The sequence below is a fragment of the Schistocerca cancellata genome, chromosome 1 (genome assembly GCF_023864275.1).
Source record: "Schistocerca cancellata isolate TAMUIC-IGC-003103 chromosome 1, iqSchCanc2.1, whole genome shotgun sequence".
Taxonomy (NCBI): domain Eukaryota; kingdom Metazoa; phylum Arthropoda; class Insecta; order Orthoptera; family Acrididae; genus Schistocerca; species Schistocerca cancellata.
Genome location: NC_064626.1, coordinates 368,227,026 through 368,245,187, shown reverse-complemented (window position 1 = coordinate 368,245,187; position 18,162 = coordinate 368,227,026). Strand labels below are relative to the sequence as shown.

At 38.3% G+C, this 18,162-nt stretch overlaps 1 protein-coding gene across 8 annotated transcripts in view; it reads left to right on the top strand.

The window, feature by feature from the left end:
* Positions 1–18,162, top strand: part of LOC126174843 (ankyrin-2-like) — a 310,128-nt gene that overhangs the window by 267,672 nt on the left and 24,294 nt on the right. For 6 of the 8 annotated variants that reach the window (XM_049921264.1, XM_049921248.1, XM_049921232.1 and 3 more), the window contains 5 exons: positions 3,224–3,430; positions 5,892–6,121; positions 6,215–6,269; positions 6,349–6,567; positions 6,700–6,765. In XM_049921264.1, the coding sequence (XP_049777221.1) occupies positions 3,224–3,430; positions 5,892–6,121; positions 6,215–6,269; positions 6,349–6,567; positions 6,700–6,765 (777 nt within the window). The remainder of the gene's footprint in view (positions 1–3,223; positions 3,431–5,891; positions 6,122–6,214; positions 6,270–6,348; positions 6,568–6,699; positions 6,766–18,162) is intronic. The other 2 variants (XM_049921257.1, XM_049921291.1) reach the window with 1 other exon arrangement.

The window sequence follows — 18,162 nt, the reverse complement described above, 5'->3', positions numbered from 1 at the left end:
AACAGTAAAGTGGAGGATGTGCTACTGGCGAGGGATGGGGGAGGAGAGAATAAGAGAAGGGGAAAACGATATCCTACATTTCCATAACCTGCCTGATCTCAGCCATTGTTAGTCCAAGGTCTGGTACAAGATCATTTTTCCATATGAGCAACTTATCATTTATTCCACAAAATTTCAGGAGAACTGCCAGATGTTAGTAACTTCTGCTACAATATTTCGGCGCAGACTCTTCTGGCCATCTTCAGGTGATACTGGCGAAATTGCACTGAGCTCTGATATTTAAGGCCCCGGCGGCACATGTTTGGTGAATTCACTTGGCGTTGTGCGTGCGCAACTTGAGTGCATTCGATTCTGCTGTGCCATGTGCCCTCCATGGTGAAAACTCGCCACATCGATATAAATTTGATAGTCTTCCCGCTGTTCCATCACAGAACTACACCGGCTACGGAGGACATGGAAGTTTTTCAATGATTGATTCCATGCTAAATTCAATTGAAAACCGCTGTCTCGATTAATAAGAGACTCACTGTAAGACAGTCATATTTCCACGGATTCATTAATAATACAACTCCAAAAGTTAGACATATGGGCAACAATTTTTGTCTCACTGTAATTTATGACATGACCAGTGGAAATATGTGTTCGGCGATGGCAGACTTACAAGGCTGAAGAAGATGAGTATGCCGCTGATGTTTTACAATACGATCCTGCACAGTATGTGTTGTTTGCCCTAAATAAGATTTGCTGCATTCACACAGAATCCTGTAAACACCTGCCTTGCACAGCTCTAGGTTGTCTTTGACAGATCCCAACAGCAACGAAATTTTTGCAGGAGGGTGAAGATTGCTTTCAGTTAATATTTTCTTAGTATTCTGCCTATTTGTGCTGAAATATTACCAATATATGGTAAATAGGCAGTCATTTTAAAGGCCTCTTCCTCTTCTTTGCACTGTCGTTTACAGGTCTGCATCACTTTTTCCACTTGCTGGGATGAAAACCCATTCTTCAGAAATACAGTCTGCAGGCGCTCCAGTTCTGTTTGCAAACTATTAGTGTCAGAGATGGCGTGGGCTCAGTGAATCAATGTCTTCAAAACACCTATCGTTTGTGCCGGATGGTGGCAATTAGCAGTTTGCAAGTAAAGTTCTGTGTGAATGGGCTTTCTATATACGGAATGACCAAGCATGCCATCGCACTTACATTGCACCGGAATGTCTCAACATGGCAGGCAACCCTCCTTCTCCAACTCCATAGTAAATTTTATGTTTTCATGTATAGAGTTGATGTAGGAACTCTTGCAGACAGTCCAAACCATGAGGCCAGACTATAAAAGTACTATCATCATATTGCCAAAATACTGTTGGTTTAAAATTGGCTGAGGTGAGTGCTTGCTCCTCAAAATTTTCCATAAAAAGATTGACCACCAAGGGAGACAAAGGACTCCCCATGGAAACACTGTCTGATTGTTAATAAAACTCATTGTTAAATAAAAAATATGTAGAGGAGAGGGTGCACTCAAAGAGCACTGTAATGTCAGCTCCAAACCTATTGTCAGTGAGATGTAGTGAGTCCACAAGATGTACATTTGTAAAAAGTGAAACTACATCAAAACTGACCAACAAGTCATAACTTTTCAGCTGCAGTAACTTAAGTCTGCCGATGAAATCACTAGAATTATTTATATGATGTGGACACTTTCCTACCACTGGTTTGAGCAAAGACGCCAAGTACTTTGCTGAGTCGTAGGTGGCTGCTCTAATATTTCTAGTGATTTACTATTTTTCTCCAGGTCTTCCATGCTCTTTCCTATCACCACAATATCATCTATGAAAAACTGAACATTTATCTTTTTCCCTATGGTGACTCCTGTACAGTCTTGTGTTACTCTCCTCAGGGTCTTGTTGAGTGCCATATTGAACATGGTTTATGATGTATCTCCCTGTCTCACTCTTGTTTTTACCCCAAATGTTTCATAGAGCTCCCTCCTGTACTTTCTCTCCATGCTTTGATTCCATTACACATTTTAGTTAGTTGTCTGGTATCCCACACTCTGCCATTATCCTCCACACCTCCTCTCTCATTATGCTGTCATAAATGCTTTGCTGAAGTCTATAAACATACAGAAGGTATCCTGGTTGTGCTCCCAGTTCTTATCTAGTATTTGTCTTTAGTGTGAATATTTGGTTGGTTGTTGACTTACAGTCTCCGAATCCTGCTTGTGCTGTGTCTAATGTTTCTTCAGTGTAAGAGTTGAGTCTTTACAGTTTAATTCTTGATGTTATTTCATAGTATGTGCATAGTAGAGATGTACTTCTGTAGTTCTGTGTCAACATTTTGTCTCCCTTTTTGTTCATGGGACATGCAGCAGCAATTTTCCGTTCCTCTGGCATTGCTTCTTTCCTCCACGCCTCTTTTTATCAATTCAGCTAACCATTCATATGTCTTGTCTCCTCATTCTTTGAAGAGCTCTGCTGATATCATGTCTATGCCTGGGTCCTTCCCATTTTTCAATTTTTTTATTGCCTCTTTCACCTCCATCAGAGTTGGTTCTTCAACTAATGGTTGTACGTCCTGATTGTTACGTGCCCTGTACTCATTGTTGTAGGTGTCTACTGGGCTGTTCAGCAGTTCTTTGAGATATCTCCTCCAGTTCTTTAGATTCCCTTCATTTGTAGTGATCAGTTTTCGATTCTCATCCTTCATTATCGTAGGCTTAGTTGTGTACTCTTTTCTGCAGCTTCTCATTGTCCAGTAAAACTGTTTAGTATTGTTCTGGCTGTAGCCCTCCTTGCCTTCTCTGTTTATTTATTTATGAATGAATGATCTTTTCTCTTCAGTTCTCTTGTGACTATTGCTCATCACTGCCTGTGTGGCTGTCTTCCTGGCCTCAACTGCTTTTTTTGTCATCTACTAATAGTTCCTGTGCTGTCTCCTTTATAACTGTTATTGTCTTGTTCTATTTTGTATCAATATCTTCACCTTCTTTCCTATTGCTTTTGTTTTCTAGTTCTGTTAATCTATTTTTAATCTCTATCTTAAACAATTTCTCCACCTCCTCTTCTTCTAACCTACTCACATCTTCTCTTTGTGTTCTTTTGCCACTGTCGCTCTTACTTGGTTCTTTTGGTAATGATTCTTCCATTAAAATGAGATATTCTCTGTGTAATCTTCACACCTAATAACACATGTGTGTAACATAATTTTTATTTGTTAATTTATGTAGGTCATCCAGATGCTATTCATCGGGCTGACATACGCCTCTCAGATATATCAAACCTTCTTGGATCAGACTGGGTGGCCTTAGCTGGTGAGCTAGGAGTCTCAACTTCAGATGTAAATCTAATAAAGACTGAATATCCAGACAATGTGAATCAACAAGCCATGGTGATGCTGCGATTGTGGCTTCAGACATCGGGTAATAAAGCAAATGGTAAGTTAGTAATCTCCAAAAAACAATGTATTTCTGGTATAGATGATATTTTCTGTACATTCATTACAATAGTCTGATGAGTGTAGAGGTGAAATTTTCATGTCTCAAGTGATATTTATTTGTTCCTTACGTTTCACATTCATTTATCTGAGCAAGGGAGCCCCAGAAGTTGTAAACTTTGTTGCTAGTGAACATCTTAGAGGGAGATTGCTATTTATATCACATGCTATCAGTATCATTTCAAAGGTGTAGTGCCTCTAAGTGGGTCGTATCAGTATGAAAGGTGCTGTTCTCTAAAAAATATCACTTTTAGATAGTCAGAAACTTTGGGGCAGTGTTACACTTATTATTAATTCCTTATCCTCAACTGCAGACATAAAACATTTGTCAACTCTCATTTTCAGAACTGTCTTTGCATCTTACTGTGACTTCCACCATTAGGTATTTGCAGTATTACAAAGGCAAATGTTTGGTACAAAGTATATTCAGTAGAAATGTTTCTATATTGATTATCAGTTTCTGATCTCCCAGGTGTTACTTTTTGTCTCTACTTGGATATTGTCCGAATTAATCTTTTTCCTTAATGGTTTCCTTTTCGTCTGTATGACAGTGTAGCTTGTATTTCTGCCATATTATATTTTGATTTGCAATGTGGATTTGCCTAGTCCAAGTTCAGTGTGTATATGAATGTAGTTAGTGGTTTATTGGTTGTTTTTCATGAAATCATATTTTATTGCATTTCAAATTAAATTACCTAAATATGTTTATTTCCTTTTTTAACCATGTTTCTGTACATCATACTGAAGCTACACAAAGATTCATTTCCATTTCTAATATCTAGTTTAATGAGATATGTAGAATACTGTGGAGATGGTTGCTATAGATTGGTTCATATTCTAGGATAGCAGGGTCAGTTTTTTTTTTTTTTTTAATTACAAAATGGCAGAGCATTACAGTTTCTTTACATGTGCACAAATTAAGTTCATTAATTGACATTATTAAATATTAGGATGTTGCATAAGTTTTGTAGCATTTTCCTGTAAGGAAGCAAAACAGGTGCATGTAACAGGACTTCAGTCATCACTATTATATTCTTCTTCACTATTATGACAGTCTGCTAATGCTGGGGTAACTTTTCAGTTCCAAAACTGTAGAAGTCATGTGGTATTGAGGTGAAGAACTCGTTGCACCATGTTTGGAGTGCATTTTCATATGGAAAGGAAGTTCTTGGTAGGTTGTTGATAGGGAGCAGGAACGGTGAAAATCTGTGAGTACAAGATTTAGTGAATAAGATGGGTACACAATAGCAGTTGCTGCCAATAAATGTCAGAAGTGTTGGTTACATCTCGGGGAACTAATTTGTGGTACACCAAACGTCGCTATTCCACCAGATTCATAAGATTATCTTTGGTGAATGTGCACAGATCTTTGTACAGGGAATTGTTGCTTTGTTCAGGCTCAACCATTCCTCTCTTTCCCTTGTGTTGATATAAAGATGCCATTTCTTATGACCGGTAATGATAGAGGACATGAATGTGTAGTGTTGTTCACGAGCCAATTAATGATGAGCAAGCAGAGATGCACACATAGCCACCTACTAATTTTTGTGGTTTTGGCTTAGAGCATATGGTACCCATACACCTAGTTTTTGAATCTTCTCCACTGCATGCAAATGTCACATGATGGTGGAATGATTACAGTTCATCACATGTACCAGTTACTGAGTACACTGATGTGGATCATTGTGGATTAATGGGCTTAAACGATCTTCACCAAACCTGAAGGTCTTCATAAACATGGAGAGTCACTAATGTCAAAACGATCCTCCTTAAAATGAGAAAACCATTTTCTTGCCATGCTTTGTCTAATGGCATTATCCCCATACACAGCACAAATGCTTCTGGTTGCCTCCACTGCTGTCAGCTCTCTGTTGAACTCAGACAGAATAGTATCTTGGAAATGTGATGATTTCTCCACTAGGCACTCCATTTTCTATGTCCACACTCCACTCACTATCTCCAAATGACAAAAATGATGATATGTAAACTCAAATAGCAACAGTGTACCACAAAATAAAAAATGACACTTTATAAATAAACCTGTAGCAGCTGGAATACCAATATGCAAAACAAAAATGCTAGAAAGTTATTCATTTCACAGAAATATTCTCTGTACTTCGAAGAAATTTGAGTTTGTTATGTCCACATAGTTAACATTACATAAATTATAATACTATATATGGCCTCAAACTGACGGTCTTGAATATTGAACACAAACAGGCTTAAGGAAGAAACTTAGCAAAGTCTTAGGAAGTTGACACTACAGACTGAACTCAGTGCCTATGTGTCTGCTATTTGGGTCATAATTGCATTATTGATGCGAATGATAAAGCAGAAAGATTTAGGACTTCCATGTGTACTTTATACAAGAGTTTATATGAAAATCAATTATTAATTTCCAGGAAATGTGTTGGAAAAAGCACTTCGAAAAATAAATAGGGATGATATTGTGAACCAGTGTGTCTTTAATGTGGAGCTTGTGACAGATGACATGGAACGTGCTGTAGCTAAAGTTCATCTTGACCAATCTGGTTTTGACAACCTCCGAGAGGAGCTTGGACCATCTCGAGATGCAACCCTTCGACGAAATACAAGTCTTGATCCATCTTACACAGAGCAAGATTTAATGAAGGTACTTACCATTTCAGTTTTTTATATAATCAGTTTTTTATATAATTTTATTTATTCTATTTTTTATATTATTAAACAATTTCTGCTTCTACAGGAGTCTGAATCTGTTGAAGAACTGGTAAACTCTGAGAAACAGGCCAAAGATAAAGGTAAAATTTGATAGTGTTTCCATATATTTAATAGAAAGGCCTCAATTTAGTAAATTGTCAGCCTTTTGCCCATTTACAGGCGATGAAAAAATGGCAGGACTTGAGCGGAAGGATTATGTAGAAGGTGAGGAAAAGTATGCAGCTGAAGAAAAGGATGTTAAAGGAATTATGGAAGATTTTCTGTCTCATGAGAAAGGACAGACATATAGAAATGAGATACAGAAAGTTTCAGATCAGTTAGAGAAGCTAGATGTTTCATCACCCCACATTGTTGAGACAACTGTAATAACAAAGAAGGGTGAGATGATGTATTTGAATCCACAGTTATAATATAATTAATTGGCCTCGATGTCAATCATTTGAAGCCTATGTATAAATACACATACTGTCTCTAAAACATCTTATATAATACTGTCTGTATTGTTTTCAGAGATTCACTCACCAAAGTCATCCAAGACACCACCTCCAAGTCCAGCAGAATTCCAAGATAATTTAGGTATATAACCCATGTAAATATTGTAGAATATATTTTTAAAATATTTGTCACTGTTTTACATTTTTCAAAACCTGTTGCAATACTAGTAATGCAGTGCACATATTAGGGTTGAAGGTCTTTCAGGGTTGCCACAAGTTCTGGAAATCAGGGAATATCAGGGAATTTCAAGTATGTCAGAGAAATTTCAGGGAAATTTGAAAAAAAAAAAAAAACCACTGGGAAAATCTCATTTTTGTCTCAGAAATGATTTTTTTTTTATGAGATGTCATGCATTGTCGCTGGCTGGGTGCTGCTTCCCTACTTCCTCATTCTTACTGCTTCTCCCCTTCCTATCACTCCCCTCAGCTTGCAGTCAGTGCTGCCACCACTTCTTGCCGCTAGCCTAGCAGCTGCCGATGAGAGGCAGGGAGGCTTGAGGAGTGGTTTGTTTGGATCTGATGCTCAGAGATTGTTGATGCAGCGGCCAGAGACGGCGGTCAAGTATGCACGAGTTGTGATTGTGTATGTGGTCTCATTCTCTGACAAAGGCTATGGCCAAAAATTTAGTTGTGAGGCTGTGGTTGTCTTTTCTACATGCCTGTCTGTGGCTCAGCGATCATCTTTATGGTGAACTGCTACCTATCTTCATTAGTACTGATTCTCAGAATATTTGCACAAGTTATCTGCTGCATAGATTGATCACTGCAGTCTCATTTCATCAACATGGTGCCTTTGACATGCTGGCCACATGAGTAGACTTTCATGATGGCCAAAACTGCACGCCATTTCTGTATATCTGAAGCCCATCGTTTCCCACTAATGTGCAAGCCCCGCCCATTGGATCTGGTCTCACTGATCTACCTGCAGGCCGGATCTGTTTGCATGTGGCATAATGTGGCGCATTTTCATGGTTTATCCATGGACCTATGACTGCAGTGCTCCTCGGCAGGCCAGAGGCCGCGGGCGATGGAGTTTAGGTATTGTGACTGTCTCACCACAAGCACATTGTACAGTGCGGTGTTTTATAGACTTTTATTTATTCTAGTACATTTTGGCACCTTGAAAGTAGTTTATATATTAGAAAGTATGAGTGATAACAAAAAGAAAATGGTGGCAGTCACTGGCGTACTCATATATTTCTTGAAATAAAAATAGAGCCAACATTTTATTGGTGGTCACCTATGGTGTTGGTTTACACACTTCTTTCAAGACACCTACATATTTCTGAGCTTATTTCTGAAATTAGTGTAGATATTTTAATTCTGTCTTGTGACACCAAGAAAATGCGTAGTTTTGTCACCAAATGTGTTTCGTTTTATTGAAATAAAATAGCAACAGTGGCCTTAATGAAACACATATACCATTTGGCTTGCTTTCTCCATCTAAAAACAGTTCATTACAAAAGATGTTCATGTTAGTACTTAAGATTTTTGCTCACATTGGGGAGAAATATGAAAGTCCTTACATTTTTTTGTCAACTTATGTCTTTACTTACCCTTGAGATCACAAAATTTATCAGGGAAAAATGCTAAAACTTGTCTGGGAATCAGGTAATTTCACTTGGGGAAACTTATGGCAACCCTGTTTGTATCATCCTTTTGAATCGCATCAATGTTTTTTTAGAGTAGTTATGTTTGTGTGTGTCAAAAATCTTCAACCATTATCATGGGTGAAAACATGGTTCATTAACTAAGAAGATGACCCAGGCACTGGAAGAGAATAATTATATTTTATGTTTATATACAGTATCTTAAAAACATTATCAGTCTTTGAAAAGGAAACCACATCAAAATAGCATGTTATCTAAGAAACAAAACAAGAAATAAATTTTCAAGTCAATATGTGAAAGAACCAGAAAGTCATGCTGTCGGAGTGAGTTATTGTGTTTCAGAGATATCACTAATCAGTGATCAGATCTTGTGCTACACAAGAAAATTTTAATACTAGCCAAAAATGTGATTAACAGCTCAGAATATATGTGACTCGTGGTTATTTATATCACAACAGGTAGACAGTCAGAAAGAAATGTCTCATATTTGTCATCTCATGAAGAGTTTTCCTGTGGCCCCAATGACTGAGTATTGTTTCATATTCTTTGGGAATGTCACATGTTGTGTTAAGAGATAATAGTGCTGTCACGTTTGAGAAAATTGCTGACATGTGAGTGTTAGACTGTGTGTGGTAAAAGAAATCTGAAAAACTGAATTTGAAACATGATTCATATTGATGGGGTGCTACAGTGGGTATAATACAGCTGCACTCTGTGTTTGTCATCAATTAAAATTGCTGGATGAATGCTGTTGACTAATCAGACCACCAGGTAACATAGGGATGCAATGTAATGCAAGCTTTCCACTATTAAAAAAAAACATGATTATCATTCTTTTTAAACAATGTTACTCAAAGGTTTTGCACATGCTGGATGTCACAAGCATTAAAAATCATAATAAAGAGGCAAGGAAATAAATAACCACCAACTTATGTACATTTTCAGAGTGGGAAGAGAAGAGGTCTTAGAAAATACTGTGACAGCATGTAGACGTGGGTTCGTTTCTTTTAGTCTGAATTTGAAAAGGGAGTTGAAGGAATTATACCACATAATGTCACTGAAGAAGAACATTTCAGAACTGCACAATCCTCAGAGAAAGTAAGGGTGAGTGCCTTTTGTGGTCAGCATTGTATGGACCTGATGAATATTTGGGAAAAGCAGCAAACAATCATTTGTGGGAATATGTCATTACCAAGTTTGCTAATAAAAACTTAGTTTTGCATTATTGTGCAATAGCACTCATAAGATTAAAAACCAATGCTAAGATTGCAGGGGAAATTGTGCCTCACTGCCATACATCACAAACCCTATATATGCAAAGTTTCATCTGTTCAGGCCTCTGACAGAAGATTACTGTACTTGCTATTTTGAATATTTTTCATGTTGGAATATGGGCCTTTGTTTAGAGATTAATAAAAACTGTTGAGATGGATGGAAATGATATTTAAAAGTGCACCATTTTTCGTGAATGTTGTAGCTACATGACATGTAAATTGACACTGATTCCTTGAAAGTAAAACTGCAAAAAATGATAAGGTACTAAGTTCTGACTGATTCTTATATCTAACGAATATTGAGAAAGCAAGGGCTGTTTGCTTTTATATAAATGTTACCGTCTCAGAACAGTGTTGGACAAAAGCAGCATCATCTATTGATTGTTTACAAAGTTACAGAAGCCTTTGTTTCATTTCAGCTATATTTGTTATGGGTGAAAGGAAACAATAATGACTTCAAAAATTGTTGCTTCTGTCAGTTATGAAGAGCATACTCTTGTTAGATTTTTATGTGCAAAATTATCTACAGTTGCTTAATTTCATCAAATATTGTGCCTGATTTGTGGGATAACAGTATTGAATGAAGGAAGAGTTAGGCAGAGTGGCTAAACAAGTAGATACGATGAAGAGTGGATTGGCAGGCCCAGTCTCTAGACCCTGAAATCATGCAACAAGTGGACCAAATAGTGCGATCTGATGAGCAAATGATGATTGATACTGTAGCTACAAATTTCCTCATGTCAGACACACTGCTGTTTTGACAATTACACAGAAAATTGTGTGCATGTTGATGGCAAAGATACTAATCGACCAACACAAAGAGCAAATAATGCCAAGCAATTGAGCATTTTTGAACTACTATTGACAAGATGGATATGATTTGTTTTCCCACATTGATGTGGGTGGCAACACACAGGTAACCTGCACCAGGCCAGACACACCTGGAGCAGAGCCGAGTGGATCTAGCACTTCAGCTTCCCTCAATACTGCATTGCTCTGTGCTGGTGTATCAGTCAGATGGTTATATGCCAAAGGCAGCACAAATGACAAACAGGAAGACTTGTTTGCAACACAGTGGGACTATTTCCAAGAGGCAAATATTGTAGCATACTTTTATAAGCAGGATTTTATCACTAGCATTTATTTTCGTCTTTTTATCCTTCTGCCAAAGCAATAACTATATTACGTAAACATTAAGTTGTAATATTTATAAATTTGTACATTTCAGTTATATGATATGTAAATGTCTGGAATTATGGTTCATGATATAGCCAAAAGTGTGAAGACACTCAGATCAAAATGTAACAATGGAGACTCCAACTTGGAGTATCAACAACACCCCTTCCTAAAGTGGTGTTCTGTTGCCCATCCAACCTCCACAGCAACCCAGTCCATCCCTATGCCACTCCCAATCACAACACCTTGCCACAGGAATCATATCCCCGAGGAAGACATAGGTGCAAGATCTGCCCAGTCCATCCATCCAGCACTTCCTATTTGAGTTCTGTCACATGCTCATCCTACCCCATCAGAGGCTGGGCCACATTGAAAGCAGCAATGTCATATACCAGCTCTGCTGCAATCGTAGCACAGCTTTTTATATTAGACTACCAACCAGATGTCAACCAGGATGACCAGCCACTGCCAGAGTGTGGCCAAGAGCAAAGTAGGCCATCCTGTGGTGCAGCATGCTGCCGAACATAACATGCTTGATTTCAGTGACTGCTTCACACACTGGATCCTCTCCTCCACCACCAGCTTTTCTGAACTGCACAGTTTGGAGTTATTAAAATATGTTTTCTGCTCCTGAAATCATCCTGGCCTCAGCCTTCTACGTATTCTCTTTTCCACCTTCTTTGTGTGCTTCCCTTTGCCAACACACCCACCTTTCCCCTTTCCTGATCCTCTCCTTTTTTGCTCCTCATTCCTCCCCCCTCCCCTCCACACTTCCCTGCCTCACAGCTCCCTGACGCTGCGCCTGTTGGCAGTGTAGTTCCTGCATGCTCCGTGAGACAGTACTCCCTTCTCCCCCCCCCCCCCTCTAATGCACCCATAACCTACCATCCCTTCCCCTTACAGGTTACTGCTTCTGTTCTACATGACAGTTGCAGTTCAGTCAGAGTTGCCACTGATGGCAGTTGTATGTGTGTGAAATGTGCTTGTTTGTGTGAATGAATGTGTATGTATGTTTCCTTTTGTGATGAAGGCTTTGTCTGAAAGCTAATGTGTAAGTGTCTTTTTCTATTGTGCCTGTCTGCAATTTAACATGTCATCTTTACGGTAAGTAGCAATCTTTCCTCGTACTGTTCAGATTAAAATGTATTAGTCCTGAATGCTGGCAGGACTTTGTCAATACCACAACAGGAAAAAAAAGTCAGTACACATTGTTGAAGCAGACATTGAAATAACTTTTCTGAGCAGTCGAAAATATTGCTCTGGGAGTAACATTTTATAAAAATCTTGTAAATTTGTGGACTGGACAAAGAGGTAATTGAGACAAGTGCTATACTGCAGATCTATCAGCTCAAGTTGAAAGTAATGATGTACATCAGCAGTCAAAAATGACAACAGTCTGACAAATAAATCAAAATGTGTTTAAGCATGCAAAGTCTTGGAATCTGTTTGAGAACTCATCATGATATGTTCCGATTAATGAAACTTATGTCAGTCATGTCTTGCACACAACTGAGTGTCTTGGGTTTCAGGAAATGCTATATCTCATGAACCTGAATTTGATTTTTCCATAGTTTCAGCTTTTATTTGAAACCACCAATCTTGTCCACAATACCTGTTACCAAATTATTCTCCTCTTGCACTGATAGATTTAATGAATTGAAATAATTGATGGCATTGAATGTACAAATAAGGTCAACAGTCCAATCAGGATTGCTCATATGCTTATCCTCTGGAATGTTGTGATTTCTTCTTGCAAATTAAGGAACCTCTTCAGGACTTGGCCATGCCACCTAACTTTGTAGTGGAATGAAATATCGGGTGACATGAGACAGGAATTCTTTAAATGTAAGAATTACTGATCCGAGTGACTGAATATAGTTCACTGCATGAACAATGGCCCTCATTGTATAATTTTCCTTATTGACTTAGTTCATAGTGCCTCTTGACATTTTAGGAAGTGAGCTGCAGCTGTCAATGAGGCCTCGACAGATTCCAATTTCTCCACTATCTAGCTAGCAATACCATTTTGCACTTGCTGCATTGATGATGCACCATTTGTTGTCCTGCTGACCATGTGTTTCCATTCCACTCCAAAGGAATCAGTTATCATCTCCAAAATGTCAAAATACCTGTGCCAGTAATATTGTCATCCTGTGAGATGAAACACGGAAGCTCCTTTGTCACCTCTAGCTAAATGTTAACTCTCTCATGAAACTCCCCAACTGGGCTGTGCCTGACATGTTGATAGGATCACCAAGTGCGATGAAAATTGCTGTGAAGTTGGGTGCCTTTTTAGTCAGCTGATGGTGTACATCTGCAGCCATATTCACTGTATGACAAGAAAGTATTAAAACTTCTGCTGGATACAAAACCTGCCTCGTACTCTCCTTCAAAAAATGTCTTCCATTCTGTGGGATTTTGAAAACTGTTGTGCAGCTCACTTGTACTGATGGCCCCTTGATGTCAATTTCTCACAAAATGGTTATTATATGTCATTCATATTGTGCATTGGTAACTGTTACTACTTAGCTATCTAGGTAGGCACTTCTTTCTTAAACCTTTTTAACATGTTATTTATATGATTATGTTACATCTTTACTTTCTCTTTTACATTTTTTTCTGTAAAGGCTGCCTTCAGTTCAGCCACCATTTTCTCTCTTTTGTCAGAAGACAAGCACATCATTTCATCTTTGTTTCAGTTGTAGTGGCATACCAGTGATTTTTTTCCAGCTTGTAATAGTGCAGTTGCATGTTAAGCACTTTGCATGGCTTTCAAATGATAAAAAAAGTAAAGCAGTTCCCATTTTGCATTTAACAATGTGATACCTCCACTTTTTATTTTCTTGGACAATTTTGTGGATCCCATAGTACTCTTAATGTAGAATATAAAGATATGCCTTACTCCAGCCAGCTTTCCTTTCTCCTGTCAGCCCTCAACCACAATCACCAGTGCACTTGGAGCACTAAGTGGTAGTGCTGTTTGACCAGGTCAGTCTTAAATCATCACAGAATCAAAACAACAGTCAATTTAGTAGCACTATTTACCTTCGCTAAAACTAGAAAAACTCAAGCAATGTCTTTACTTGAATCTAAATGTGGTAGTTAATGCTTTCTGCATCGTTAAGGGTACTCTTTCAATTGATTTCATGGAAAGTGTGTCAACAGTTACAGCTGACATGAATTGTGAAACAAGACATGCCATCCAGAAAGGATGGGCAAAAAGCTATCATCCAGGATACTCCTTCATAACAATGTTTATTAATATACCACTGCCCATACCAAGGATAAGATTCTGTATTTATGTTGGGAAGTTCTTGACCAACCAACTATCACCTCTTCTGGCACCCTAAACAATTGCTTGAAGATGACAAGGAACTAAAGACTACTCTTATCAACGTATTCAGTTCCCTGGTAGAGCACTTCTATGCTGAGGAATTGAAGAATCGAGTGCATTGTTACGAAAAACCCTTAAAAGTGAATGGTTATTATGTGGGTTTCTGACATCTCTTACTTTTTAAATGTCTCCTTCTATCTATACAACTTCTCTCTCTCTTTCTCTCTCTCTCTTTCTCAAAATAGCCTCTTTGTGTCCATCTGTATGTGCAGGCTAATCTCAGATATTGTTTTAGGGATTTGACTAATAGATACTAATGGATAATTCTCAAGGAAGGTTTTTGTATGTAATTTATAAAAATTTCACGCAAATGGTTTGAATTACAATGAATTTAAGTTAAGTTGGGGAAACAATGCCTTTGCCATAAGATTGAATCCCAGCCGGATCAATTTTTTTCATGCTGCCTGTTAACAAAGCATTCGCCTCTCAGGGACATGGAAATGAGGCTCAAATTCCACATTACACTGTAGCTCCCCTTTCCCTACTTGGATAACTGGTTTGGGGACATGCAAGTTGCAGAAGTCACATCTGGCTGATTGCTATCTTTTCAGATGAATGGGACTCAGAAATTTCCTGAGGTCGAATAATAGGATTTTGAAATACTTCTAGAGATGTTTGAGGGACATGTATCAAAATATGACAACACTTTCAGACTGCCAATTTTTGCTTCTCTTAGATTACTAGCTGCAATTCACACTCTTAATTCACTGCAAATTCTTTGAACAATGGGCAGTGAGTTACTCAACTTTTAAGTATTCTAATGAACATGGCCAATAACAAAAAGATAACCACTTCATTGTTGGGCAGTGATGAGAGCCTTACAATTTAAAACACTCAAATACTTTTACCCATAGTTTTGCTGCAGTCATTTGAGAAAATTGCATAGTGAAGAAATATGCAAATCCTAAATATGTGGTGTTTTATTTTTTATGCCTCAAGTAATACGTTTTCTGAAAAATTTCTTCAGCATTACATTATTTCAGCAGTGCAGCAGATGACTCAACTTTGTTTTCTTTGAATCAAACTTAGATGCAGACATGATTCTTTGCATGGTACAGTGAAAGTAGCCTGCCATAAAGAGTCAATCACAAAAAATTGTGGCAGTGAGTCTCAACAATACATCACAATCTGTACTAATCTTCACAGGAGAAATGCGGTAACTTGGTCTAAACATGTGCATCATGTGTTCCCCCCCCCCCCTCCCCCCATCCACACACCCCACCCACACCCCCTCACCCCCACCTCCCACCCCACACACATCAGCCAGCCTCCGGTACATGTTGAATCACTCACTCACTCACACTCATAATTCAGATACAATATTTACATCGTTTGTAAACTTATTACTTATGAACACATCCCGATGTGCTCCCCTCATTGCCGTGAGATATCACTCCAAATGCCAATTCTTTCTGGAACATAGAACAGTAATGCCTCCACACAATTTTCCTGCCATGGCCTGCATAATTTGTATGAAAGTGATGATAGTCACTTACTTAACATTGTTGTTGAATTTGATTCATGACCCACAAACAAAATACTCTATGCCATTCAAATTGTCTGGCTGCAGATACTTATTACTACATATGCGAAGCGAGGCCAGGTCACTAGTACATACATAAATTGAAGTCTTGTGTCACAGTTTCTGTACCTTCAGGCTAATGTCAGGAACTACTGTAGGGATTTTATCTGTTTATGACTAAAAGATTGATTCATGTGGATGACTTCTGTATATAATTTATAAATATTTAGTGGCAATTGGCTAGATTATGATGAACCAAAGTCCCCCACCACTGTGGAAATAATTCCATTGCCACCTAGTGGTACAGCTGTCACAATTCTAGAGAGCAGCAAAGTTTGACTGAGATCTGTGTCGAGCCTGGTGGTGTGGAGGTAAAGCGTGTGTCTGGATACCAAAAGGTTATGTGATTGTATTATGGATGGCCCACAAATTTGTAACTCTACCTTTTAACCTTGTATTCACCTCTCAGTGATGTAGATATTCGCCATAACAAATCATGCTTCAGATTTGGTGTTAAGCTGTAGGTCCCCATTCTGCAGTTGGATAACTGGTTAGGTACATGCAAGTTGCCGGAGTAAAGTCCAATTGAAAGACTTGCACCAGGCCATTGAGCCACACAAAATTACTATAATCTATACATATTTTCTCCTTGCATACATATTATAAGTTAAAGTTCCCCGCTGCCATTTTCTGCCTGTATGTGAAGGCCACTCTCAGGAACTACTGTAGACTTTTTGATACTCATGCCAAACTAGCGTTGGAGTGAGTAAGTCTCAGATGGCCCAAATGTTACCTATTCCATATTTCATTAGTGTTTGCAGTGGCAACTCATGGCAGTGATGGGAGTTGCGACAACCATGCTGGCTGCATCAGTGTGGCACCTTTAATGCCCATGCACTCACCCGTAAACAAAATTATCGCTACACCAGATGAATCATCATGCTTAGTGTGACCCATGCAAAGCTGGGGTGGGCCACTAGTGCTTTGTATATAAATATTTTTTTTTTTTGGGGGGGGGGGGAGGTGAGAGAGAGAGAGAGAGAGCAGTTCTTTTGTTTTGTGTTGTTTCCTTATGATGTGAAGGTGTAGCAGAAAATCATTTTTTGGAGATGAACAAATCTCTGCATGTAATACATTGAAAGAAGAATATATGTATATTAATAATGAGGATACATATCTGTTTTAAATTTAATATGTACAATCTGAATGAACAGCTCTCTGCCACCATTGCAGTGTGTACAGATATATTACTAATGACCAATCTAAACAGATGCAGATGCATAATGTTCAATATTAAAATAGGACAATCTACCATTGGCCAAGTAAGTGCATTTAAATATCTTGGAAGCACAATAACTGAAGACTTGAAATGTCACCAGGAGGTGAAAACTCGAATTGCCATAACGAGGGAGTCATTCAACAGAAAGAGGAGACTGTTATGTGGCAAATTAGATAAAGGTCTAAGGAAAAGGCTTGGCAAATGTTTTGTCTGGAGTGTGGCACTATATGGGGCAGAAACATGGGCACTGAGATGAGAGGATGAAAAAAAGGTTAGAAGCATTTGAGATGTGGATGTGGAGGAGAAGGGAGAGGATAAGCTGGATGAAAAAAGTGAGTAATGAAAGAGTTTTGTAAAGTGTTGGTGAGGGAAGATATCTGCTGAAGGTTATAAGAGAAAGGAAAAAGAACTTGTTGGGACATTCATTGAGAAGAGAGTGCTTGCTAGCAGATGCTTTGGAAAAACTGGTTTATGGGAGAAGACTGAGAGGAAGGAGATTCAAGACGATAGACGACATAAAGGAAAGAGGAAATTATGCGGATCTGAAGAGGATGGCAGAAGACTGGACAGCCAGGAGAACTACCATGTGAAAACCTGCCTTTTGGCAGAACATTAATGATGATGATGAAATGAAACGGAATTACAACCAGAAATAAACTCACTTTGCTGTTGTGATCTTACATCAACATATGTCAAGGTTTTGGTGAACATTTGTGGTGCGGAATATGGCTTCAGAGTTACTGCTGTTGTTCTCCCATTACTATTTATTTACAGAACTTGAATAACACAAACAATGAGCCAGATGAGGTCTGCAAAAGACTTAAAAACTTATTTACCACTTCTGTTTAGATTTGACTGAGTCATTATATACATTATTTTTATTTGTTTTATATAAAGTGGTACTGTTGCAGCAGTGTGAAAAAATATCAGATGTAAGATAGAAGGGACACTCTGGCTACATAAGCTCTGTAACAGAATAAAAACTAGTGTACTATGGTAAGAGACTTTTTGTATCAGTAGTGGTCAAATTTTTTAAAGATTTGCTTTAATAGAGAAGACACTTTCATTGGCCCATAATAATTTTTTTAACATACTACCTGGAAGTGAGCTTTAAAATGAACAAACTGTAACATAAATGTTATGTATCAGAACCAAAGGTCAGATAGGATTGGATTCAGCAAGATGTTTCAGAGCAAAGTGGCCCATCAGAAGAGACACAGTTGG